Genomic DNA, 27,920 nt, shown 5'->3' with positions numbered 1-27,920 from the left:
AGCACAACTGCAGTCCTTGTCAGTGGCACCTCGTTGACTTTTAACGCTTCCTTATCGTATCTGCAGTCACCTCGTAGCGGTTCTGATAAAATACCATGCTAGGCATAATCTCCTGACCGAGCCTACTGAGAATGCTTCAGTGTACAAGAGACTGAACCGGCTTCAGACAGCCACCAGGATGGGACCCTGATCTACTCATGGTAACAAGGAAATAGCTATCACCTGGGTCAGTATTATGGCAGAAGAGCTTTCCAAATGCATGGAATACCAGATGGACTGGGCTGGTAATAAGACTGTAGAAAGGCTCAGGAGACTGTGATAAAGGTTCAGTATCTGAGGGGAAGTTTGATGAGGTTGAGGTATACATTGTTTTCTGGCAGCTATTGAAGCTGGGAATGCAAGCTGTAGAGAGTCTTGAGATGTATTATTGATTAGAGCTGCAGGTAATAGGGAAGTGGAAGAAAATGTACAAATCTTTTCCTAGAACTTCTTATTTCTGTAATTTTTAAGGTTTTGAGAAGCTGGGTGTGTCTTTGGAACTTTAACTTTGTGCCCCTAAGTGTTTGGACACAGAACACAATTACTAGTGCGTGCATCTACATGTGCAATTAATGCTATTTGGCTTTACTGTGCAGTAAATTTACTACCTGCATATGCATGTAGACTAGGTAGCATTAATTGCATGTATAGGCACACCTGGTAGTAATTGTGTGCATATGCAGGTAGTAAAGTTACTGCTCAGTTTTACTAATTTACTGCACAGCAAGCACCTGCATATGTAGACAATGATGCTTTACTGTGCAGTACATTAGTCTACTGTGCAGTAAAATATCTTGTGTAGACATGGCCACTATGGGCTAATTTGCTCCCAATTTCACTTGCCAGTAAATGTGCTGTCATAGAGGGGACATATGACTAGTTCTCCCAAGCCAACTGCCCGCAGTAGGCACTATTATGGTACCTGACCATTAGATGACAGGGAGGTACTGAGCAAAAGGTTATCCCCGAATGAAATAAACTAGGAGAGTAGACATGTGTCTGGTATTCTGGTGCAACCAGTAACTTATCACTTTCCAAAGGGGTGCAGTGAATTACAGTATTGTGCGGGGCTGTACATTATATATCCACTCTACATTTTTATAAAGACAAGTTATCCTGGATTAAACATATCGTGTGCCCAAGCCCAAAAATATTTTTTCGTTTTAAATATGTCATTGTTACCCAGCCTTTCTGGCTGGGTTCACAGCAATTCAGTTCTTTTATGCAGAATGCCACTTATACTGATATCTCTCAATCAGGCTTTTGCAGGGATTTGGAAGCAGAGTGGTTGTTCTTAAAAGCACAAACCTCCACAGAATTGAAGGAGTAGGTTCATTAGCTTCATAGCAGCATCAGGATCATAAACCTCTGTGCAAAGCCTAGACACTAAAGGAAATACTTGGCTACATGTTACACAATAATTAGAGCTGGTAGAAAATCCAAATTTCCATTTTCAGGGAAATTCTGACATTTAGACAAGTCATTTTTTCCCAAATAAGTGACCAAAAGTCATTTTTTAAGCATTCTGCTAAACAAAATTTCTGAAATAATGATCTTGGGAATATTGAAAATACCTTATTTCAAGAGTTTGCTGCAAAAAGGTCAAAGACTTTTGATTTTTATGGTATCAAAGCACTTCCTAGCCACTTCAGCATTTCAAGTAGTGTAGTTTCGTTGTGTCTAAACAACAGAGTCAAAACAACGTGCTATGACCTTACAGAAATGCAATATTATAACAATTTTACACTGAAAATTTCAGTTAAATCTGTATGAAATCTTTTAATTTTGTTAAATCAGTACTTAAATTTTCCATCTAGTTCAAATAATACTATCTGCATCTGTTTTTCTTACTGAACTCCATGCCAACTCTGCACTGTCTTATCCACTTACTGTTTATGATTCCAAATAGTTTAAATAGCACCAGGGTTCGAATTACACTTTAACTCTTGGGGGATGGGGTCTGCAAAAAATAATTGGGCTGTGCCTCACAATGCCCTAATAAAATCAGAGCCCCCCCCTCCCCTGGTTATGATTTTCAAATCTTACAGGGGGGCTCTCATCTCTTATGGCTCAGCCTGCCTCTCTCACTTAGCTTCCCTGTAATTCAAACCCTGAATAGCACCATACATGTAGACATCACTGTATTGAATGTAGATCAGATAAGAGCCATGCCCTGCAGACCTTACAAAAAATGAAGACTGCTCAGGATCGCAGTGTGTGCTGTCTGTTCTTGCTGCCCTGCTTCTTATCCTCTAATTTTCCCTTGGGTCCCCTGCAGTATGGCATCACCTACAGTATCCCAAAACTCCTCTCATCAGGTCAGATTTAAGAGGCTCTCATGTTTCTCCTTGTCTTTGATCTTTGTTCTGCTTCCAATACTGTTTTCTCCCTTCAGTTTCACCCTTGGGCCTTTCCAACATATAGTTTTATTCCTGTTTCTCTTTTCACACCCTCAGCATCTCTCCTGATGGTTGCTGCTCTCCAATCCAATGTCTTTCAGATTAGCCCTGACCTTTTCTCCTCTCTCCAGTCTTGCACCCTACTGGCCATCCATCTCCACTAGCTTCTCCTGCACAGTGTCCTGCCAACATCTTAAGATCAGTATGGTGAAAACTGGGCTTCTTCACAAATCTTCCCTTCCCCACCTCCATCAGATTTCCACCATGTTCCATTGTAATAGCCAGGTTTACAAAATATGGCATCATACCCCAGCCCTGCCCTGATCTACCCTGCCCAAATCCCATTCAAACTTTCTTTGTGTCATCTCCAAAATCTGACATTGCCTCTTTATCTTCATCAGTCAAAACCTCATCTATTCTTTAGGCATATTTCTTCAACGCTTCTAAACCTTTCCCTTGGTAGTCCAACTGCTCACCTGACCTTTCTACACTCCATCTCAAGTCCTGCTGCTCTTGTCATGTCATTCTTCCTTCTTCAAACCCCTTCAATGGCTTTCTGTTGTCTTCTGCATCAGTTTCAAAACCCTCAGCTCCATTTCATAAACTCTGTATGACCCATTCCATGGCTATATCTTATTCCTTAGTGTCTCCTATTTCCTTTTCTGCTAGGGACAGTTCTCCTGAGCTGACTACAGTTCCTCTGTTTGTACTTTTCCATTTTCATCTTCATCCCTTCCCCCATGCTCCACTTAAAACTCCCTCTTAGTTCATGAATAGTGAGATCCACCAAAGGGCTTAGGCATTCAAATTCTACTGCCCTGATGTTGTGAGCATCTAAATCCAAAATGTAGATCCTCAAAACCTTTGATCAGCTGCTGCCTAATACTTGAGGTGTGTAAAGTCCATAGAAGTCTAAAGTTTCAGTAAGTAAAGTTGCCTCAGTGCCTAAAGGTCTGCTTCAAATCACGTCAAGTGATGCCTGAATCCCGAACAGTGTGGGACTTACCTTACATCTTGGCCTGCTGGTTTCTACAGACCATACATTCCTCCTCCTGTCTCACCTGCAGGGCCAGATCCACATGTGTTCTCCAAGCATATTGGATAGAAAGCAAAGCTGGAGGTGACCCTGTTTAGCTTAACATGTCAGGACCAGAAGGTGAAGTATCTAAGTTCTGTACCCTCCTTTTATGGAGAGATTTCACTGGCTTCATTGACCTCTCCCATCCCTCTGAAGGGTGCTGCCATGAAGTATTGTAGGGCAGGGACTTTTTGAATTCTTCCTGTTGAACCTGTTCCATTTTGTCTTTAGTAATAGAATAGTCTTTGCATCAGAGAAAGAGAGAGTGTATGAGAATATCCTAGTGATTAAGGTGGATATCTGGCTGAGGTGGGTCCTAGGTTCAATCCTCTGCTGCAATGATGGTTGAAGTAAAGGGGGGACATGACCTCTGCCACCACCACTACTTGACATATGCTTTGAGAAAAGGTGGCTTCAGTGCCTGCTCTCACACTAGAGTGCAGGGCTGTGAATTGTGAGTAGAGATAGACACCTCTCTGCAGCCTGAAGATAGGCACCACATCCCTGAGAGGGGCAGGACTCAAGTCACATCACTTTTCTCAGCATTTCTGACTAGTTGGCTTCTTTAAGGCATTGTAGTTCATTTGGAACTGAAGGATAGCCTCACACAAGCTCCAGAGGGAATACTTCGGCCACAAGACAAACTGAAATGCCAGGCATGAATGGGTTGTCTGCCAAAGCAAGAAGTCATAAGTTGGACTTCCTGAGGGAGGTCTGGGTCAGGGGAATTGTTTGATTGGCTTTCAATATGTATATGGTTGCTGGGAGGAGAATCCAGGGACTCATGAGAGAGGATGGACCACTGTGAGATGATTTCTACTATTGGTAGCAACTAAGGGTTGACAAGTGATGTGTTTCAAAATGGTGGTCTGAACCTGTGAATGCTGCTCACCCATATGAATTGGGATGTACTGGTAGTATGGGGAGGAGGATAGTAAGTAGAGACAGTACTGTATTACCACAGGATGGAGGTGAGTGTTACTGGGGAACAAATAACTGGAACTATTGAAGGTGTGGTAGGGTGCATTTACACGTTGCCCTATGGTGATGTTGTTACTGTGCCATGCACATGGCATACGGTTAGTTTTTGCTGCTACTTCGTTGTAGCAGTGTGCTAAAATGGGGGAGCGTGCCGCTACAGCAAAGTAGCTGCCAGTCACGTGTAGGCCCACGTCAACCAATGTCGCCGTAGTGACACGCTACGACAACATAGAGTGTCACTATGGTGACATAGCATGATGTGTAAATGCACCCATAGTGTAGGAGGGAGGATAGCTGGAATTAGGAATAAATGAATGAGCCTATAACAACTGCTACTATAGCAAGGAGGGATCCCATAACTGAGGATTACTGAGTTTATAGATAGGGTGCTGATAGGCATTTGGTAAGTAGAGGTTTAGATGATCAAAGGGTTTAACAAGCCTTTCTGACTCAGCCTTTCCTTCCAAAAATGCCTTGTGGCTGTGAGGAAGGTCGGCTCCCAAGTCCCCTTAGACATTAATCATCCCCTCAGATATAGATGGCAGCTCAGATTGCATGGCCTGTGTAAACACTGGGCTATATGATAGTGCATTTGCTGAGCTGTAAGGTCTAGAGGTAAGGTTGATATCCGTAGGGCCAGGATTTTTGTGAGGGTGAGAGAAGAGATTGTTGTGGGGGAGGAAGAATTCCTCATCTCTTCAGCTGTTTGCCCTGAAAATGGAAGGAGAACACATTTCAGATTCCAGAGGTCTTTGTGGACATCAAGCTATATCTAGTCCCATCACAGTGTTGAGCAACAAGCATCTGGCAGTAATGGGGAGACATCCATTTGTCCCTGAAGTCTAATTTTACTGAAATGTGCATTCATGTGGCACCAGCTAGAGGGGGGCTGGAAGTCTGGCGCTGCTGGTGAGATTGATCCAAGAGAATGAACATCATGAGATGGATGTTTCATGAGATGGATGTTTGGGGTAACACCTAGAAAAGGAATGGGGGACAGAAATGAAGAGCGGCAGAAAGAGAAGAAGGTGGGAGTGTGGGAACAAGAAGGATGGAAAGAGGATGAAATGGAGGAGAGACAGCTAGAAGGGAAGAAGCAAATGGATACAGACGTTCCTTCAGATAGCAGCAAACCACATTCACCGAAAGTGCCAGCCATTAAACACATCCCAGAAATGCTGAATCTGGGGTATGGTAGATATGAGGTTACAGGCTGTGTACCTTGCTTGCAGCATTTATGGTACAAAGAGTGTCTCAAAGTGCTGCTATGAAAAGGCCCACCAAACTGAATAAGAGCAAAACTCCATGGCAATTACAGGTATGATTGTGTCTCTAATTCCCTAACCTGGTACAGGTCCTCTAGGGTGGATCTTTCATTGTGGGGTTCATGTTTCTACAAAATAGTTATAGCCCGGATGTTTTTTAAATGGGTCTGTAGGCTGTTATGCTTCCAGATGCCCTAGCACGTTATAGGATGTTCAACAGCTCAGGCCATTTCAACCATGCAGTCAGAGGTTTGAGTAGAGACTGTATGGGCACACCTGAGCTGGTGTCGGTTGAGTTAGCTTTGGTCCCATGAGCAGTGAAGTTGTGATGGCAAAGGAGTGGCACAGGCTTATAAAACTTGCCCAGAACCCTGGGATTTTAGGAGTAGTGAAGTCACAACCAACATAGGTTTTAGGACCTGAGCTAGTGACATTAAAGCAAATTTGGGTGGGTCTATACCCAAATATGCTGCAACCACACTTCTGGCAGCAGTGAAAACATAGCTTAAATGTGTGGAGACACAGGAGTGCTGCCAAAGTCATCGCTCTTTACTGTCTGGCCCCAATGAGTTGAGCCACTGTTACTGGTCACATGGTAGGGGTTGCTATCCATTGACTCCAGTGGCTACTGTTACACCATGTAACCCCACTTAATACAGCAGTCGAAATCGCCACCTGTTAGAAATGCCAAACCAGAGTGTGGTCTTAGATACGCTGGCTCCTTCTGTGGTATGTGATCTGACCTAGGGGCAGGTGAACCAGTTTGGATGACATGGGAGCTGCCTGCCCTCTTAACCTGTCATTCAACATTCAAACCTAACCTTCTGGGAGACAGGTTGTTTTCTTGCTACTTCTAGCTCAAACAGGGGAAGTACTGGCAATCTTGTTAGGAGAAAGCCTTTCCCCATAAGGCTTATAGTCACAGAACTTTTGATTAATTAGGATAAACCAGCTCTTCCCATCTTCTTTCATACTTGGCATGATTACATGTTCATTAATGTGCAGTGGTTACTGTGCATTTAATTTAATAATGCTTGTATAATCAAGCACTAAATAAATGTGCAGTAACCAGAGTTACTGCACAGTAGCACCGGTGAAAACTTTTTAAGTGATGCTACTCTGCAGTAGCCTAATAATACTGTGCTGTTTGTGCTGTGACACACTACTGTGCAGTATTATTACTAGGCTACTGTGCTATTAGTGTCTTGTGTAGATGCACCCTCTCTGACCCCATGCTGCAGCTGGAAAAAGTTTCAGGAGCTCAGGAGCTCATTCCTTTTTGTGAACCTGCCCCTGGTGCAGGACCCCTTGTGCACATAATTTCCTGAGTGCTCTTGTTTGCTGAGATTAAATTCTAACTTTGTCCACTATTAATCTGAACAATCAGGGATTATTTTGTAGCTACAGGTAATCATGTTGCCTTCCACCCATTGTGGGATATAGTTTGTAGTGAAGTGTACTGCAATATTTTTAGCTATACTTCTTCCACATTGGGGATAGAAACCCATATTTTTGCTAACTCATAATTTTGAAAGTCTATATTTTGTTCAGTGTTGATCAATTAGGAGCCAAGAATTCTAACCCAGTATTTATGGGTTTTTTGCAATCATAAAATTGAAAAACATGTAGATGAAGTTCTGGATTTGCAATTATAGGTATCTGATTCTCTCACTGTGTTGCTCCCTTTGCTTTCTGCTTGTCTTTTTTAGGCACAAATGCTGCAGACTGAAACATATGCTTAATCATATGTACTATGAGTGGCTCCAGGTAAAGGTAAAGTAAAGTGTGTGCATAAGTCTTTGCAGCATCACGGTCTTAGATTGGAAACTCTTTGGCCAGAGTTATTTTGGGGTATATGTTTCTCCGACACATTCACAGAAGCTACGTCTACACGAGCAGCGGGCTGTGCAATTGTTCCTGTGCAGTCATTTAGTACTTGCATAAGCAGCCTTATGCAGGTTGCATAAGCAAGTACTAAATTACTGAGCAGTAACCGGTGTTACTCAGTACCATCACTGCACGTTTTTTTCCCAATGCTCCTGACAATGCTACTGCACTGTAGCAACGAACTACTGCGCAGTAGCTCATTGCTACTGTGCAGTAGCGTCTGGTGTAGACATGCCCATCTCTCTCATGCAAATATTCACATCAGCAACATGAGAGCTCTAACTCTTGTATCTGTCCTGGTCAGGCCAGAAGACCATTGTTACAATAGGACAGAGAAGATCCATTGTGGAAGGTACTGTGCAACTATGGACTGCCAGTCCTAGCTTCTAATTTGAAGGGATGCATTTAGGTGTGTCCTATGGCCCACATTATGCAAAAGACCAAAATAAATTATTGCTGTGGCCCACTCTGGCCTTGTAATCTGTGCTCTGGACTGAAGTCATCTGAGCTGCAGATCAGTGTTCCAGCTACTTGCTGATGTTGGCTTGAAATGAGTGAGGCTTTCTCAGCCATATGTTGTACTAGATGCTCACTGAGCATGCTCAGTGGAAGATTTATTTTTTTTTAAACTTGAATTTCTGTAACTCAAGAATGACTAATGGATTTTTGCTTAAATCTTTCCCACAAACTTCAACTTCAGCAGAGGCCAAGTTTGAAAAAGATATAAGCCTCAAAGAGCTGTGTTCTTGGAAGTTATATATATCAGAAAACAGATTGGAAGAGATGAAAAGAGTTTTGCAGCCATGAGCTAGATCTGTCGCTGCTCTAAATGGACTTACATCAAGGCCTGTGGAATTTGGTTGATAAACATCAGCTGAGGATCTGGGCCTTTCATGGTAGCAAATGCAATCACCTTCTTTAATATAATTTCCCAAGAAAACACAATGGGCACTTGTATACAAGTCCAGTGCCAACATGGTGGAAGAGAGCCAAAGTGCCCCCTTGGGAGTGGGATAGGGAAATTAAGGGGAGGAGCTCAGGCAAGAGATGCAATAGCACTTTGGGCCTATGAGCAAACTGGGATCTGAATGCAAACATTGGGTCTGAGCATGAAGCCTTTCCAGTTATGATTCCAAGTGGACTGTGTGCCAGTCTAGCACACAATGTTATCACTAGAAGCCAGCACATGGACAGACCAGCCGTGTTCACACAATCTGGCCATCAGGGACCCTATCCAGTCCTTGTAGCTTTCAGCTTTGATGACTCCTGCCAGAGTTATGTCACACTCCTGTTCCTGCTGTGCATTTCCCGATGCTAATGGAAATCTCTTTGTTCCTTGATAACCTGTGCCATGGAGGTGTTTATCTGTTTTTTGGTATCGCAAGTGAATAACACTGTCAGGAACAGAAACATGGACCTCCGCTCTGCCCCAATCCGTCCCTTTCAAGCTACATTTCATGCAGCTGACTGTTTTCTTATCTAAGCTTTATTGCTGTGTAACATAACTGAGGTAGTGACTCAGGAGGAATGCTCAGTACAGCAGCATGCAGGCTCCACCCTTTAGATATACACCCTTCTAAGGAAGTCCATTTTCCCTTATCATTACTGGTTGTTTTCACTATCCCCATATAGCTGCTATGATCTTAGACTCAGAACAGACTTGTGGCAATGTGTTCACGTGTTTTGTGAGAAATGCATTCACTTTTGTCAATATTACATGTATTGCCTTTCAATTTAATCGATGATGGTTTTTCAAAGGCACTCATGTTTGGCTTAACATTCCTCCCCTTGAAGGCAGTGGGAGTTTTACCAATGCTTTCAAAGTAGAATTATGCCTATGCTGAGTGCTTTCAAAAATTCCAGTCTGAATCCCCCTGTATTGTTGCATTATGAGACAGGGTACTTTGCTTGTCTTGGTTGGTAATTTCATACAGAAGATTTTTCTTGACTCCCTCAAGCTATCTTGCTTTCACTGTAAGACCCATGGTATGACCAATATATCTTTAATCCACAGTCCATTCATGGGAGGAAGGTCAGGAACACCTTTTACTCCCTCATAAGCATTTGCTTTTCTAGTACTATGCATTTTGTAGTGCAGTTCCATGCTCCTAGGATTCCCCTCTTATGCAGGTCAGGTAATGAGTTCAAAATGATGAACAACACCTGATGAATTTATAGATTAAGAAGTAACTCCATTCCTTGGTGTTGTTTTTCTACCAGTGACTCTGCCAGGATGTAGGGGAGGAGGGAAGCCTGAACTTGTTACTTCCAGAAGTCAACCCCAATATGTATTTCTAGCTAAGTTTCAAACCTGGTAGGGTACGCGTAACATCTGGAAACCAACAAGCATCTGGAAACCAACATGTGTGACATCACTTGGATAAGTGTTGGTTATTTGCCAGGAGCTGAGATTTGCATTTAATATACATAGAATAGCTACCTTTGTTTTGAGTACCAAAATACCTTCTGTGGACTGTACAAGTTCCAGTTTCCAACACACTTTGATCTGATCACTATCTGCATGTCTCTCTAGGGGACCCTTCTTGATTGAAGCTGTAGAAACCAGGTATTCTGCTATAGTTCTCAGTGAGCCACCTTTGGTTGTGTTCTGTCAATGTCTAGTTATTACTTTGGTTGCTGCTCCTGGTTTCCTTTGCTGGGTTCACTTATGTTATATGTCTAAACTTTTACTTTCCTTACACACCCCTTTCCTTATGGTGCTGGCCGTGACCCTTTCAAACCAACTCATACATGGACAAAAGGAGGGCGTGCTGCCTTCCTGGAGCCACAGTGTGATATATCATTCTAAGAGTGGACAGGCTTCTGAAGTCTATAGGTAAGGGCCAACTGATGATTTGTGCATATCAGCACTAATGGCATTGCTTATCCAGAATCCTTGCTGATCACAGATGGTTTCAGGAAACTTGAATGGAGCTGCACAGAACTAAGCCTTTAAAAATTACACAGTGGAAACATGGGGAAAGTTCTAAGGTTTCTAATAATGAGGGGAAAGGTGGTGCTGAGAATTAAGTTTTTTACCCCTACTAGGAGATGAGATATGGTGTCAGCTTTATTATGTGCTACTTGAGGTACCACTGCTTTTCAGTGTCACAGGTGTGGCGGCAATAAGAAAGGACAGGATGATGGAAAGTTTGGGCAATGAGCAGTTGTGAAGATCAGTCAGAGAATAAAATGTTGGATACAGAGACAATATGACTTCCTAGGTCTTATTCAGGATTCCTTGTTTATACAGCTGAGGATTGTATTGGTTCTTTTGGCAACAGCAATGCCCTTGTATTATCCATCCTGATCTCACATCTTACATCTTTGTTAGAATCTTTGCCTCCTAGGGTAGAGACCACCATCCTGAAGGGAACACCTGCTTTTCTTTCCTCCTAAATGTATGACTTTACTTTTCAACACATTAAATGCATGCTATTTGATTCTGTCCAGTTTAGTATTCCAAATCACTTTGATCGGTGACTGCCCTCTCCATTATTTGCTATTTGCTAATCTTAGGGTCATCTACAAACATTATTTGTGAAGGTTTTAGATCTTCTTCTAGACTACGGATAAAAACATTAAACGGTGAATCGTGTAGGGCCTCTGTTGGACTCCACCAGAAAATGCTAACTGATGATTTCCTGGTTATATTTTGAGATAGATCAGTTATCCATTCTGTAATCTATTTAATGAATGCCATGTTATTTTTGTATCATTCTAGTTTCTTTGTCAAAATAGTGTACAGTATCAGCTCAGAGGCCTTGTAAAAGTATAAGTATATTATCAACACAATTACTGCTAACAATTTAGCTTGTAATCTCCTCATAAAAAAACCTATCTAGTTATCTTAACAAGATCAATTTTCTGTAAACCCATGTGGATTGGCATTAATTATATTCCCCTCCTTTAATTCTTGTTTAATTGAATCCCATATCAGCCACTCTATTGTTTTGCTCAGGATTGATGTTAGGCTGACAGGTCTATAATTACCTGGGTTGCTCTGTTTACCCTTTTTAAATACTGGCACAACAGTAGGTCTTTTCAGGCTTCTGAAACTTCCCAGGTCTTGAAATAGTTTGTAAAAATCAATATTCATAGCCTAGACAGTGCCTTGGTCAGTATTTGTAATTTTTTTGGATGCAAGTTACCTAGTTTAAAAAATGTCTAAATGTAGTAGCTGCTTTTTGACATAATCCTGAAATAAGCATTGGAACAAAAATTGTTTCATCATTATCTATGATATGACAGGATTGCCTGTATTTATCCCAAATATTCAACAGAAGTATTTATTGAACACTTCTTCCTTTTTTTGCATAATTGCTTCCAGTTCCATTGTCTCAATCTAGGAATGGAATAATACCATTATTAGGATTATTTTTGTTCATAATATAGCATAAAAAATCTTGTTTCCCTTAGCTCTTCCAGCCATAATTTTCCCTTTGTTTCCTTTTGTTTTTTTATCAGGTTTCTGTAATACTTAACTTCAGATTTATGGTTGTTACCATCAATTTCCTCTTTCTTCTATTTATTATAAGTGGTGTTCTAATTTTTTGTGATGACCTTCATTTTCCTTTCTGAACCAGGTTTCTTAATCAAAGAAACCTCTTTTCTTGGGTGTGGGATTGAGTCTTTTGGGGGATTTGGTAAAATGTCTTTGAGCAGTTCCCAACTACTATTCTCATGTTTCTGTTTATAGTTTTTCTACCAGATTATTTTGCTTATGAGTGTTTGCAGTTTTGTGAAAGTGACCCTTTTAAAGCAAAAAATGTAGGGATTAGTTTTGGACTTTATTCTGCTTGCACATAACCAGTGTGACCATGTTATGATCAGTTGTACCTAAACTACCACTCTTTTTTAGCTCTGCGATGACTTACTCTATCTGTTAAGGTGAGGTATAATATAGATTTTTTCCAGGTTGGATGTAGTGCTCTTTGAGTTATGAAATGCTCAGCTATCATATTTAGAAATTCCAAGAATGTTGTAGTACTAGCAGCATAAGACTTCCAGCACATGGTACTCCGATTGAAGTCCATGACAACACAGCTTTTGTTCCAACGTATCATAGATAGCTGCTTTAGTAACTGATCATTGTATGCTCTACTGTGATTTGGTGAAGAGTGGCAGACAGAATACTTCCCCTTCCTTCTTGTGATTTATTTGCTAGATCATTGATCCCAAACCTTCAGGATCATTTTCTTCTAGGTGGTCTTTAAGTAAGAAACAGGTCATTCCATTTTTGACTTGAGTGCCATTTCCACTCCCCTTTTGCTTACTGCCTCTTTCCTAAGTAGGTTATAACCATTGATTTTAACATTGCAATTATATGAATCATCCTGGCAGATTTCATATTTCTTATATTAGCAGTCTCCCATTCAGGCTAAGCTTAGCTGAGTTTAAAATGGAAAGGGATCATGCAGATTTCTAAAAGAGCAGGTGTTATCCGAGAGGATGTGGCAACTGTATGTGCACCTACTGTGGTGGTTACCCAAGGTGATGTACCACATGGAAAATAGAAGGCTGAACATTTTGTTTTTTGGGCTAAAGGAAAATCTCCGCTGGCTAACATTAGTACTAGGATTTACATTCTCTTTTCAGAGCTCCATGAACTGGAGAGTGACACAAGCTTGTTTTGGTGCATGCCCCAACGAGCTACTATCAGTGATAATGCATATTCTGCTAGCGTTTGCAGGTCAAACAACAGTATGGCCCCATTAAGCTATATACTGTATAAACAGAGAGTAGCAGATAGTCCTGCCCCAAATAATTTGCTCTAGAGCAGCCCACTCCAAAGAACTCTAGAGATCTGCTGAATAGCCTGGACCAGTGAACGTCCTTACAGCTGCTCAATGAACCTGACAAGACTGTCAGTTTCACTGAGTAGCTACAGGGTCCGGGGAGCTTCTGTTTTGCCAGAAATATTGAGAAAAAAAAGGAAACCACTGACATTTCCTGTGATCCAGAAATGCTGCTTTTCGGCCAGCTCTAATAGAATCTCAGCAGAGGTGGTGTCGGTCACATTACTGCATTCTCATAAGAGGAGGTTGTTCCAGGGCTCCAAGAGGTCCTTGGCCCCTTTGGATAGATGAATTGTCTGTGAGTGGGTTATCTCCTCTATCAGGAAAAGGGACCCACAGTCTCAACAGCTTCCAAGTTGAATAACCTTTTCTTTTTAATAAATTGCTGCAGCATGAGCAGCTTCCGTTCCTTGCTGGCATCTTTGCACTATGCCCAGAGAAACAATCATATCAGGCTCAGGAAGGCAAGTGGTGGGAAGGGCAGGGAAACAGGAACTGTCCCCACGGATGTCCTCCCCAGAGGGAGCCAGCCAAGCTACTGGGAAGTTACTCTGCTGTGAGAAATGGGAAGCTGGGTTCAGCCAGAGTCTCACAGTGCAAGGCAGGTATCTGCTTTCATCAGGACCAATAAAACAGGGACTGCTTCAAGTGATGGTCCCTCAGAGACTACCCTCACTATCCCCATCTGTCATTTGCATCACAGCTGGGATGCACTTGCCTGTGTGCAGCTCTCTGTCACTATGCAACTTTGTTGTGGAAGGCAAATGAATAAGAAGAGGATAGGGACTGGGAGGTGCTGGAGGGGTGATAACACTCTTCTGATCTTGCCACTCAGCTTTTAGATATTGATAGGGTGTTAAGAGAAGGAGAAGATAGGTGTGGAAGAAGAGAGAAAGGGAAGGTGTGGAAAGGGCAAGAGATGGAAGAGGAGAGGACAGGAAGAGATGGAAGAAGAGGGGAGGAAAGAGCCCTCATGACTGGGGTGTCCCAGGGCAGAGGGTGACTGAGTAACCATGGGAAGTTCCCAGGAAGTTTCTAGGGCTAGTTCTGATCCCTTCAGTCCTTTGTCCTTCCCTAACACTTTCCATCTGAAGATCTCAAAGCATTTTGCAACTCTTGATGAAGCTTAGCCATGACTCCCCTCCCCCACAACAAGATATAGGGATATATTATTATCCTTTATTTATTTAACTGAGAGATTATCACAAGTATTCCCCTGGCACACTTTATAGAGGTTACAATGGCAGTAAGCAACATTTTCCCCAAAGCAGTCACATATACTATTTCATCACCCATAGTAGTAGCTAATCCAGCTCTTCTGAGAGGATCTCAGTGGTGTTACAAGACAATAGTCTAAGAGGCATACTCAGAAAAAAGTCTAAGTCAATGGGTGCTTTCAGAGTGTAGCATACATTTGTGCAGACACCCATTCCAACATTATTCAGTACCACATAACTTATACCCTTACATTTCACCTCTGAATTCAAAGGGGATATGGAAAAAGAGGGTGGAAAAGTGGTGTATACAGGTAGGCTGCTCCATCTTTTCCTGGCTTCTTGATGTGTGAGTTATACCTTGCTACTCCTAGATACCTTGTACCCTTTGATAATGTTTAACTTGCACCTCCTACTGCATCACTCCTGAATATGGCAGGTTGCAAGACCTGCAGTAAGTGGTAAAATGACCTGCACAAAATCACATCTAGTCAAGGCCTAAAATAGAACCCAGTTGTCATCTCTGAGCACAGTGCACATTGCTGTTCATGTGCCTTAGCAATCTGTTGGTTTTTTCCTTAGCCCTTTACCTGATGATCCTCTGAGAGTAAAATTTCTAACCAGGCCAACATAGCAGTGGTCCTGCCTGGTTTAGTCACACAGAGTTGCATTTCTGGGAAGTCCACAGGTCTCTCTTGACCACTTTTCAGTTGCATTCAGCCAGGTTTTGTTACAGTGCTCCATCAATGGAGAAAATAGGTGGGATAAAATATAGAGGCTCTTAGTGACAGCACAAATCCTGCACTTGGCCTCCCTCTAGGTTAAAGAATTAGGCCAGCATTTGAAAGCTAGTTAGCTAAATCCATATGAAGACAACCATCTGATATGGCAGCATCTCCAAGGTGCTGGGTTCCCTGCAGCTCAGTGTATGAGCTACCAAACAGTTCAAGATATATCTGAGGTTTATTCTGTTCTTGCTTACACATGCTTTCTACTAGAAGAATTCCATCTTCTGCAATGGAGTTGCTCCTCACCACTATAGTGTTAGTGAAGAGTGGGCACGTCTACATGTGCATTAAGGCACTTTTTCTAATGTGCATTAAATTTAGTATCACCAATGTGAGGTGCTAAAAAAATGTGCATTAGGCTACCTTAATATGCACTAATGAATGCACAGTTTTTAAGTGACACAATGAGCAGTAGCCTATTTTACTGAGCATTAACATAATTGCACAGTTTTTTACATGATGCTTTAATGCACAGTAAAATAGGCTACTGTGCATTAAAGCACACGTGTACGCACCCCATTATACGCTTAGGCCCAATCTTCATCAGAAAACCTTTGCTGATATATCTATCCCAGGACAGCTCGTAACTCAGACACATGCTACATTAGCAGAGGAGTGATTTTGCCAACATAACGGAATCCAGCTCCCTAAGTGAAATAAGCTACATGGATACAACTGCTTATTATATGCCAGAAAAACTTCATCCATACCAGTCTTTTGCTGGTCTGGGAATGCTATAAAACAATCATACTAATAATCAATATTATGCTATTGGCAAAAGTTTCTATTAGATAGCTGGTCTTAGATTTGTTACTGCAGTAGGAGGAACCTGAGAAGTATATGAATGGGGGGAGGGGGGGCAGAAATTAGGAAATAGATAAACAGCATAAGCATATTGTATCCTATTGTTTTCCTGTTTACAGCAACATATATTACTCTGAAGAAGTAAGAGATGTTGCTATGATAAAGACTGAAAAAGCTCATGCCTCTCTGAGCAAGTTAGTATATAAGGTGGCACCTTACCCTGCCTTTGCCCTGACTCCATACTAACATAGTGGACCACATTTCCTTGCTGTATCAGGCAGTGGAAGAGTGAGAAAATATCGCCCTCTGGTGGGTTTAGACTGATGACTTCTAAAAGACTTTGTGAAATATCAGCCCCTAGATTTTGCTTTGCTGGTACTGCTAGAGCAGTGATTCTTAACCAGGGTGATGTGAGATCCTTTATGGGAGGATGCAGGAGGAGTGAGGAAATAAGCAGATAAGATGAGGGTTCAGGCTCCACGTGTGAGAAGATAAGCAAATAAGGGCAGGCTCAGTTTCTCCCTGCCTGGCTGTTCCCCTACCCTATTGCCCAGCCTCTCTGCAAGGAGGCAACACATTAGCTGTTGAAATGGGGTTACTCTCAATACACAAAAGTTATAGAGGCATGCCTCAAGTCTAATGAGAAGTGCCTTGAGTCAAAGGAGGGATGCTTGAGTCTAAAAAAAGGTTGAGGACCACTGTACTGGAGCAATTTTGCTTGGGAAAGGAAGGTGAGTGAGCCTTCTTTCTACTGTCCTATTGAAAGCAACATGGAAGGAAAAGGTGAAAGCTTAACTGCTTCCTAAATAACTAGCCAAAAGGCTCTTATTATTTCTTTATTTTGAACATTTTGGACATAGGGTGAATGCCTACCTGTCTTGATTCTTGGAACATCTTGTTTTTCTTGTATGGTCTCACCGGTCACACTAATAATAACAAAACTAAATATTTATTCCAGTTAGCTTTGCTGCATCAGCCCAGCATGGGAAAGTGAACTGCAGCTGTCCCTGGCTCTTATGTCATAAATAGGATTGTTAACTATAGGCCATTTGTGAAATTAATATTTTTTTGACTGATACATGAGCCAAAAAGTTTTCCCTTGGACTCAAAGTCTAGGCTGACTTTTTAAACTGGCAATTAAGAAAACTTGGTTATTAACTGAACATATTGCAGCTAAACATATTTAGGTGGAAACTGTGGGGAGACAAAGCACATGAAATCATAGTAATCTTGGGCTGGAAGGGGTCTCTAGTCTATCCCTCTAGGGTCCCTGAGGCAGGATCAGGTATACCTAGATTATCCCCAACAACTCTTTGCCTAACCTGTTCTTAAAATCCTTCCATAAAGGGGAATCCATAGCTTCCCAAGTTGCCTGTTTCAGTGCTTAATTATTCTTATAATTAGGACATTTCCCCAATATCTAACCTACATATTCTTTGCTGGAAAGTAAGATGATGACATTTTGTCTTATGACTAGTGGACATGGAGAATAATTAATTACTGTCCACTTTTGGGGGTGTAGGTGGTAGCCATGTTGGTCTAAGGACACAGACAGACAAGGTTCTTTGGGTAAATCCAATATCTTTTATTAGACCAGCTCAAATAGTTGGAAAAATGTTTCTTAGCAAGCTTTCGGGCACAAACACCCCACTTCCTCAGCCTGAGAAAGGTCGTTTGTGCCTGAAAGCTTGCTAAGAAGAATTTTTCCAACTATTTGAGTTTGTCCAATAAAAGATACCAGATTTACCCAAAGAACATTGTCTGCCTATGTACACTTGTGGTAACTTTTTACATATTGAAAACTAGTTACTGTGTCCTCTCTCACTCTTCTAGAGAACAGACACCAGGTTCTTTAGTTTCAGTCCTTTCTCATGGATTACTTTGCCCCTGCAAAACACTTGTATGTGTTCTCCTCTGGAGTCCCTCCAGTCTGCCCTCATCTTTCTTTAAGTGTGGAGCCCAGTCTCACCAACACTGAGTGGAACAGAAAGTTTTCTTGTGGCTGAGTCTACAAGAGATGCTGACTATGCAGTAGCTCATTACTACTGCGCAGTAGAGTTGCATGCAGGAAACATGACATGATGCTACTGCGTAGTTGTAATGAGCTACTGCACAGTCAATGTCACAAAAAAGCTGTTCAGCGATGCTACTATGAGTAACTCCGGTTACTGCACAGTTATTTAGTACTTGTATTAGTACTTGTCATTTAGTATAAACAAGTATTAAATGACTGCGTAGTAATGACTGCACAGTCAGCGTCTCATATAGATACAGCCTGTGTCTTACATATGACGCTCCTGCTAACATATCCCAGAATGAGATTTGCTTGTTTTGCAACAGCATCATATTGTTGACTTGTGTTCAGTTTATGGCCCACTGTCACCCCACATCCTTTTTTGCAGTACAGTTATTCTCCATTTCTGTATTAGTATTTGTGCATTTGATGAATCCATCTCTGATTAAATGTTATTCAGATGCTTTCACATCATATTTCCAATTTGTCAAGATCCTTTTGAATTCTAATCCTGTCCTTCCAAGTGCTTGTATTCTCCTTGGCTTGGTGTCATCTGCAAATTGGATCATTGTACTTTCTATTCTATTATTCAGGTTATTAATGAAAAATATTAAACAACTGATCCAGGACAGGCCCCTGCTGGAGCCCACTTGAAATGTCCTCCCAATTTGACCACAGACCATGTGTGTGTGTGAAACCTGGTGTGCACCCACTGAATGGTGATCTAGATCATATATCTTTAGTTTGCTTGTGAAAATGTCTTAGGGAACAGTGTTAGAACCCTCATTTATGTCAAGATACATCACATCGACTACTTTTCCCCTTACCCATGGGGTCAATTTCACCCAGTCAAAGAAGGAAGTTAAATTGGTTTGGCAGATCTGTTCCTGTCAACCCATGTTGGCTGTTTCTTGTCACCTTACTATCCCCTGAGTGCTTGTACACTGTGTTTAATTCCAGAATTATTTCAGGTATCAAACTTAGGCTGACTAATCTAGAATTCCCCAGTGACATTTTTTGCAGTCCCTTTGCAGAGTAAAGTTTCACTTTAAGTTAAACAGAGATAGAAAAACATCCCAGAGAGTTCAGGGACACTTTGGCCTGGCATGTCTTTTTTGTTGCTTCTGTTTTGTTCCATTCTTTCAGCTGAACATCAGTTCACCCTCAGTTTCAAGGACCTGCCTAGCATAACAGTGCCCCAGCTCTGTTCCTTTGGCCCCTTCCCCTTTCCTCACATCAGGACACTTCACCTTTCTTCCCTGCCTTCTTGCTCCTCCCCCCAATCCCTTCTTCCCTGTGTGCTTGGGATTCCCCCTGCCGCCCTGCCCTGGGTACTAAGCAACTCAGGTATTGTGTAGACTGAACTCTTGTGACTGACACTGGCTTACTGGGGGAAATTAGGAAAGTCAGAGCTTTGGCTTCCATTCTTCATATGTAAAAAAGAGGGAATGCTATGTACCTCAGAGGCATTTTGCAAAGCCTGAGAGTTATTTCTACACGCGTACAAAACATTCTTGAGACCATGAGGAGGCAGATTCGAGACTAGAATGCATAGCTACCTGCTGGGCCCCCTTCACTAGGTTAGACTGCCAGGCATATTTCAAGCCAGTCAGTCAGGATTTTCTCTGGTGTAACTGAGAGCAGGATTTGGCCTGCCATTTCTTGCAGGGCATCTGAATGTGACTGCCTGGTGTTCATCTTTGGTAATAAGATTTGCATGTTCAGCACAAGAACAGGGAGCTCGCTCCACTTCGTAGCTAAGCAGATCAGGAGAAGATAACTTTGTTATAGGGAGCAGCCGAGTTATCCAGGGTTGTGGTCTGCGTAATTGGCACAATCTGCCCTCATGCATGAACTGAGCTGTTCAATAGAGTAGCCCTGCCTTGCCCTGACATCATGTCTGTCCTGGAAATCCTCTTGGAATTGCAAATCTCATATTCCCCAAGTGACCTTGCAGTCTGATGAGAAGGTTAGGCTGCAGCAGAGACTCATCTTTCTCTGTGTTGCTGTAAAACAGCAGAGCCCAGTGCACAACCTTACAAAGTGGCCAATGGACAAGAAACTAGTAAGAAAGAGAACTAACTCCCTTTCTTGGTTAGGGGTCACAGGAAAGGCCTCCATTTCTGTAGGGATAAGAATAACTTGGAGTGCCATTGGATCTCACTAGAAATTAAGTCAGCTGCTTTAAACAGCCAAAGCACAGCTGCAGTTCCTACCCACCCTGGTTGCTGTAGCTAGTAGCCTAACTGAGAGTGGGGTGGGGCACAAAAAAGAGCCATAGCTGGCACAGCTATGACTATGTTGACACAGCTGGCTGTACCACCACTGCTGGCACTGCCCCATGCACCGCCAGTGCCCAGAGTACAGAGCTGAGCTGTTTCACTTCTGGCTCCAGCTGCAGCTGCTGATCTGTTAACTGCTGACTTTATTACAGTGGGAGCTGCAGGTGCACAGCACCTCAGAAAGTCACCAAGCCTAGACCCAAAATACAAACTGAAGACCTTGGCTGTAGGTGTGTTTGTTTGAAAATACTGGCTAATAATACTGGCTAATACTGTGCCTTCTAACCTGCAGATCCCTGACCTGGGGTTTGTGTTTCCTGGGGACAAGGTTGCCATAGGCCATTAGTATCAGCTTCCTCATTTCACCTGCACTGTTGGAATAACCTAGAAGTCAGCATTGTTTTTGGGCAGAATGCCAAAAAACCCTGCAGTCAAGATGTTGGCATGCCAGGAATGGATGGCAGGTGAGCTGCGAGAGGCCCGTTCCTTGTTGTGGTGGTGCAGCCTCGGTCCCTTCCCTGCTGTCTTCACAGAGTCACATGTGCACCCACTGCCAGAAATGAGCTGGGCTGCAGCTCCACAGACCTCAGTGCAGCTGCTTGCAGCCTCCACACTGCCTGCTATGAGCAGCCTACAGTTTGTGGTCGCAGCAGCCTGAGCCAACTGTCGGGCTGAGCAAAATGGCTTCACATGCCATGCTCTGGCATGCGTGCCAGGGGTTGTTTACACTGGGAATAACCACTTGGGAGGTCAGGTATAATAGAGTGCTACCCCATGAAGTCTCCTCCTCACTGCACTGCTCCATCCCTTGCCCATCCTAATGCTAGAGGCATTTCCCAGGGGCCAAGTGCAGCTTGTTAAGGGCTTCTTTCTGCCCTTCACTGGTGCAAAGTGGCCTCCGTAAGCTGGAGGCCCAGTGTTGCCTGCAAGCTTTTCTTTCAGAATCCCATGGAGTGTCTACATACAAGGGATGCATAATAATAATTTATTCCAACTTGAACTAGAGGTCTGGCCTCATACCAGGCAGAAGGATGGTAACACACATTCAGGATTAGGACCTTGGATACTGCAGTTGCTGAATAGCTTTACCCCGGGGTGGCCAGCCTATGACACAAATGGCATAGATCAGGGAGGGGACAGGCAGCACAGCAGCAGATAAGGCAGGGAGCACAAAGCAAATTAGGCAGGGAGCACAGACACAAAGCAGAGCAGCAGATCAGGCTGCGAAAGGGATTGAAGTGGCAATGGGGAGGGTGCAGGGCTAATTTGTGGCATGCCTGCCAAAAAAGGTTGGCTCCCACTGGCTTAGACACTGGCAAAATGTCTTTCTCCAGTCTAATTAGAAAGTACTTTGACCTTAGGAAGTGTAGATACACGAAGGATAAGAAGGAAACTCCCAAGTCTGCAGCGAGGTCAAACCTAGAGTGAAACCTGAGCTGCAAGGTAACTGTGATATTTGGAAGTGAGTGGGCCGTGGTGACTGGTTCATCCTGTTTATGGGTAGGACTCAGCCAGTGCTTGTGGACCCCGCTCTGCTTCTCCCAGAACTTCTCGGACCTGGGCTGTCAGTTCGGGTTCACGTGCTATTTACCCCTTTGACAAATAACCAATGGGGGTCTAAAGTTTGCAGTCTTTTTTCAGAGGGTTGGTGGGCTCTCACTTTACTCTCTTTTGCCACCCTTTAACCTTGAAAGCATGCAGTTTGACCAAAAATCTACTTAAAGATTCCATTTCTAAGACAAGATACTGGTTTAGGGTTCCACACCAGCTACTGTCTGTTCTGGGAGGCAGGGGGGGGGAGGTAGGGATTCACCATAAAAGAGGAAAGCTGCATATCGACTGCCGCTGAGGACCATATTAGCACCGTGTCTGTATCACTGCATAGTGAAGGCAGCTTCCTATAATTCTATGCCCTAAAATACCGCCATCTTTAACATTCTCTACCAAGGAAGTGTTCAAAGCCATTCAGATGGAAATACTGAAAGTGACATTCTCTGACTTCCATTTCTAGCCATGCTCACAGTGGGCTAAATTTTGTTTATGGACATGTAAGTGGTTATGGGGCCTTGACTCTCTTGAATATACCAGTGGTTGCAGTGATTGGCTTCCTGTCTGCTGGCCTATTGGGATCTGATTGCATTCATTAACAAAGTACTTTCATTTAGATCGTTCTAGGTGTAGTGTTGGAAGGAAAGGGTCGTTTGAAAAATATGAATACACTGAGGACCAGAACCCCAGATGGTGTATACTGGTATTGATCTGTTCATGTCAGTAGACCTATGCTGATTGATACCACTTGAGGATCTAGTCCTCTGTGTATTTTTTTTCATATGTGTTTGCAAACGACTAAAGATCTGTCCTAAAACATTTTGTGATGCATCAGCAAAAGCATCCTCTAGGCCAAGGTGGGCAATTATTTTGGCCAGAGGGCCACTTAATGAGTTTTGGTGAGCTGTTGAGGGCTGCACATGAAAAATCTTTTAGAAGATATCAACTTAACAAATTATAGATAAAAAAACAAACAAATCATATACTGCAAATCAAACATCTACTATAACATATTTTAATTTTATTTAAAACTATAATTTTTGTCCTGACTTATTTTTAAGTAGCATAATAGCTCAAAATAGGCTTACTCTTGCATATTGTGTGTGTTGGGGGTATGTGCGTGGTGTTGTGTTTGTGGGGGGATGTGGGGTGGGTGTGTGGGGGTGAAGGGTGTGTGTGTGTGGGGGGTGCATGTGTGTGTAGGGGGCTGCCTGTGTGCTAGGTCCTGGGAGTTGCCCAGGGTAGGGGAAGGGATGGGGAGCAGGGATCATATGCAGCAGAGTTTGCCCAGGCAGTACGGTCCACTGCTGCCCCTCTGGCACTCCACATAGGGCTGAGCCATGCCTGGTTCAGCCAGCGTCACACTCCCACCTGTGCCCTCCAGCCTGGCCAGCATGCACAGCTGCCCAGAGAGACTGCTCCTGGTGCGGCTGCAGCCACCTGGGTCCTGCTCATCTCCCCACACCTCCAGCAGCTCCTCCTCCTCCTCCTTTGGGTGGGAGGGGGAGGAGCTGCAGCCAGGTAGCCATATGCAGGTGGCTACTCATCATGCTAGGTGGGCGGGTGGAAAAGGTAGATGGTGGCTGGGAGCCCGCGTGTTGGGGCAGGAGCTACCTAGCTGCAGTTTGCCCCCCACACCCAGAGCAGTGCAGCAGGGCCAGGAGGAGGAGAAGGAGCTGCTGGAGGCAGGAAGAGCTGCACAGGGAGGAGCCCTGCCTGGAAACCCATGAGAAGTGCCATGGGGGCAGCCACAGACTGGATCCAATCAATTGGCGGGTGCCCTCCATGGGCCAGATCTCATCAGATGGTGAGCTAGATCCAGCCTGTGGGCTGTATTTTGCCCATTCTTGCTCTAGGCATTTGTGTTGGAAGTCAGGTACCAAAGCTGGGTACATGGTAGTGAAGAGAGAGAGGTCATTTTCATTTAATCAGATATGTCATCACAAGAAGGGTGGTACTTCTTCACCAATGGTCCCAAGACATTTAAACAGAATAGTGTGCAAAAGTGGATGCATACCTGTACCAAACCAGAGCAGACCAGTGGGGATGCTTTACCCCTTGCTTAACTGTGCAAACCTCTTTTATGCATGTGCTAAATTTTACTGCCTGTTGCCTACCTCTTGCTCCCTCCCCTTTCATGATCAATGCATCCTCTCTGTCTCTCTCCCCCTTTTTCCTCTATTGTTTTCCATGTCGCTAAATGTCACTCACTCCATAAAGCTGTCTGGCTCAGAGCTTAAATATTGCAGGGCAACTAAAATCCACCTATCAGAGCCAATCCAGTCATATCTGCTCAGTCGTGCAACACGGTTGGGACTTTTTAGGGTAGGGAAGAAGAGAGACAAAAGTTCACTCTTCACTGCAGAGTGCCAAGAGAGAAGGGGGATACATTTCTTCGGTGGAGCCTTTCACTGTGGCAAGTTGTTTGCTCAATGGCCTTTCATCTATATATGCTTTCTTTTTTACTTTAATCTTGATCAGATCATGACATTTGAAATATAAGGGTGAGATTTTCAAAGGGAACTAAGTGAGGGAGGAGCACCATGGATTTTCAGACAGACTTGTGCACCTCCTTCACTCAGACACTTTTGAAAATCCCATCCTAGGATTATTGACTTTTAAAGCTCACAGTCCAAATTGAATGCACTGGAGCAGGGGTAGGCAACCCCTGGCACGGGTGCCAGTGTGTGGCATGCAAAAGCACCTCAGGACGGATGGTGAGGAATGGGCTGGGGCTGTGCTGCCATAAGGATTAGCCCCCTTGCAGCTCCCCCACCATCTGCTCCTGGCATGCCAACATCTTACAGATTGAGGCTGTGGGTGTTTTCAGCACTCTGCCCTAAAATGTTGCCAACCACTGCACTGGAGCCTATTGGGTGTTGAGGACTTGGTGAGCCATTGGTAGAATACTACAAGTTAGATTTGGTGCTATTGTTCACCTCCTGCCAATGCAGGGTTGTTCCTTGCAATATATTTTTCTCATCCTTTGCACAGTCAAATTTTTATGGATGACTGGATGTCTGTGCTCAGAAGAGCAAATACCACATCATAAGAACCAGTTCATTTACAAAGCCACTTTAAGTAGGAGATGGTCAAAGCAGACTTCTCTCTGACTAGTTCAGAGAAGTTCCCAAGTAGGTTTATCCCTGTTACAGGTTGCAAGTAAGATTATAGAAGAAATTAGACAGAAACTGTTTTTCTTTCTCTGTTACACTGAGCTGCTTATAAAATAAGATTTATCATGTGTACAGGTGTCACTTGTCCCAGCTGAAGTTGATGTGTTTAAAGGGCATCACTATTAGATAATTACACAGAATTACAGGGATTATGTTCACTACAGTGAATGGGGAATTTTGTTTACATTATGTGTATAAGGTAGTTATTTTTATTGTGTTGCTGTGATGGGTAACTATTTGGTTTGCTAATCAGTAAATATATGTGAATTTCTCGAAAATGAGTATTTAAATAAGTTTAGCCAATCTTCCATTTTATTTGTTAACAAGAGCCCTTGCACGCTTCTCTATATGACTATAATGGCTAGAAAAGTAGCAATTTGCTGTGATATTTTCATTATCTGTGACCTGACCCTGCAGTTTACCTATCTGCTACATGGGACGTGAGGGTGTGTGTGTTAACTGGAGAACTATATCACATTGCCTAGTTTTTAATATAAAGATGTAGACTAAAATGTCCATGTAGTACAAAGACCAGGGTAGTGACTCCAAACTGTTATGGCAATGTACTTCATTTAAAATTTGTGAAATTCCTGGAGTACAGAGGAGTCTAAGCTATCTATATTTCTGCCTCCCCTCAATCTGTTCACTAGTGTGGAGATGGTATCCATGTGATAAATGTGATCAATAAACTTCTGAGGCATCTTCTACTGCCTAACTCACAATCTTCAATTAATCAATCTCCCTGGGATTTTTTTGTAAGAAGCCTAGGCTGAGCTGGATTCGTACATGAATATGTCACAGCTTTAAAATTCATGCCTGCAGGGCGAGAAATGGAAGCACTGAAAAAGGGATATTCTGGCTTCCCAGCAAGTGTACACAGCACTGACTGGAGGAACCTGAGTCAAGCTGTGACTTTTTTTTTTACATAGAAATATACTGCCTTGACTCACTTCTATGGCTCTGAACTTAAACCAGGGCGACCAAAGCTTTTAGAAGGATGCAAAAAATTGTCCCACTACTATTTTAAAAAGCAGTTTCATAGATGTCTAAGTATATTTGATGTTACTGGTGTAGTCTGTACAGAATTCAAGATGCGTATAACTTAAAATGATAGGGACACTAATTTGAGAGGACCTGTTTGATTCCCTTGTACTCTTACCATTAGCAAACAGTGAAGTCTTCCCAAATCCCAGGCTGATCAAGCCTTTATATCTCATTACTATCACGTATTTATATACAGCATTAAATGGTATTCATGTACATACAATTGATCATGCAAAGACCAACAGAAATGCGTTCTCAGCTAGGGTCAACTATACATAGCTGAGAAGTTATTGAGCATTTAGAGCCAAGGAAGAAAAAGTATAGTAAGGAGATTTCCCTGGCTTCTCAGTCCACCCCCATTTAATGAATGTCTAATAAATGGGCAAAAAAATATTTTCTTGAAACAGTCTATACTGGGGAAATACATGTAACTTAAAGGTATCATCAGCACATTAGATCTCAGGAGGTAAATCCCCCAATTGATTTTGATTTAATAAAATTTATGGTCATTCTCTTTACTTTCTCTTCCCTTAGACAGGAGGAGATGGGTGACTGGAGCTTCTTGGGGAACATTTTAGAACAGGTGAATGAGCAATCCACCGTCATTGGGAGGGTTTGGCTCACAGTGCTCTTCATCTTTCGAATCCTGATCCTGGGAACAGCCGCCGAATTAGTCTGGGGAGATGAACAGTCAGACTTCGTGTGCAACACCCAACAGCCCGGTTGTGAGAATGTCTGTTATGATGAAGCCTTCCCCATTTCCCACATCCGTCTCTGGGTCCTTCAGATCATCTTTGTCTCCACACCTTCACTCGTGTACTTTGGGCACGCTGTGCATCACGCACGAATGAAGGAGAAGAAGAAAGAGAGGGAGGAAGCTGAGAGACGTCGGCTAGGTGAGGTGGAGAATGAGAGGCTGAACTTAGCTCCAATCCAAATGAGGGGGGGCAAGAAGTTCCCACTGGAAGGAACGTTATTGAGAACCTATGTCTGCCACATCATTTTCAAAACCCTCTTCGAGGTTGGGTTCATTGTAGGCCAGTACTTCCTGTATGGGTTCCGAATTCTGCCCCTCTACCGCTGTGGCCGGTGGCCCTGTCCCAACCTTGTGGACTGCTTTGTATCCAGACCCACTGAGAAGACAGTCTTCATTATGTTTATGCTGGCGGTGGCCTCATTATCTCTCTTCCTCAACCTCGTGGAGATCAGTCATTTGCTCATGAAAAGGGTGCGGCTGGCTTTCTGGAAGCCAGAGGAGCCAGCACTGGGGGAGATCTCAGACAAACCCCTACATTCCCTTGCAGTGACTTCCATTCAGAAGGTCAAGGGCTACAAGCTGCTGGAGGAGGAAAAGCCAGTGTCCCACTATTTCCCCCTAACCGAAGTGGGGGTTGAAGCTAGCCACCTTCCATCCTCCTTCAATGACTTTGACGAGAAGATTGGTATGGGGCCTCTAGAAGAACTATCCAGGGCCTTTGATGAGCGGTTACCATCCTATGCCCAAACAAAAGAGCAGGAAGACAGCAGGGAAGCAGGAGGTGAGCAAGAAGAGGAACAAGAGATGCTGAAAAGAGATGGGCAAGGAGAGGTGAAGGGGCTGGAA

The 27,920-nt window shown here is 43.2% G+C and overlaps 1 protein-coding gene across 3 annotated transcripts in view; it reads left to right on the top strand.

The window, feature by feature from the left end:
- The first annotated feature begins 82 nt into the window (after nt 1-82).
- The window catches only part of GJA8 (gap junction protein alpha 8), a 27,856-nt gene continuing 18 nt past the window's right edge, over nt 83-27,920 (top strand). The window contains exons 1-3 of one of the 3 annotated variants that reach the window (XM_025198199.1): nt 83-226; nt 7,472-7,535; nt 26,852-27,920. The exon at nt 26,852-27,920 is cut by the window's right edge and continues 18 nt beyond it. In XM_025198199.1, coding sequence (XP_025053984.1) covers nt 26,862-27,920 — 1,059 coding nt within the window. In that variant the 5' untranslated portion in view covers nt 83-226; nt 7,472-7,535; nt 26,852-26,861. The remainder of the gene's footprint in view (nt 227-7,471; nt 7,536-26,851) is intronic. The other 2 variants (XM_025198198.1, XM_025198200.1) reach the window with 2 other exon arrangements.

This window comes from Alligator sinensis, unplaced genomic scaffold, assembly GCF_000455745.1.
Source record: "Alligator sinensis unplaced genomic scaffold, ASM45574v1 scaffold19_1, whole genome shotgun sequence".
Classification (NCBI taxonomy): Eukaryota; Metazoa; Chordata; order Crocodylia; family Alligatoridae; genus Alligator; species Alligator sinensis.
This window is presented reverse-complemented; position numbering and strand designations above follow the sequence as displayed.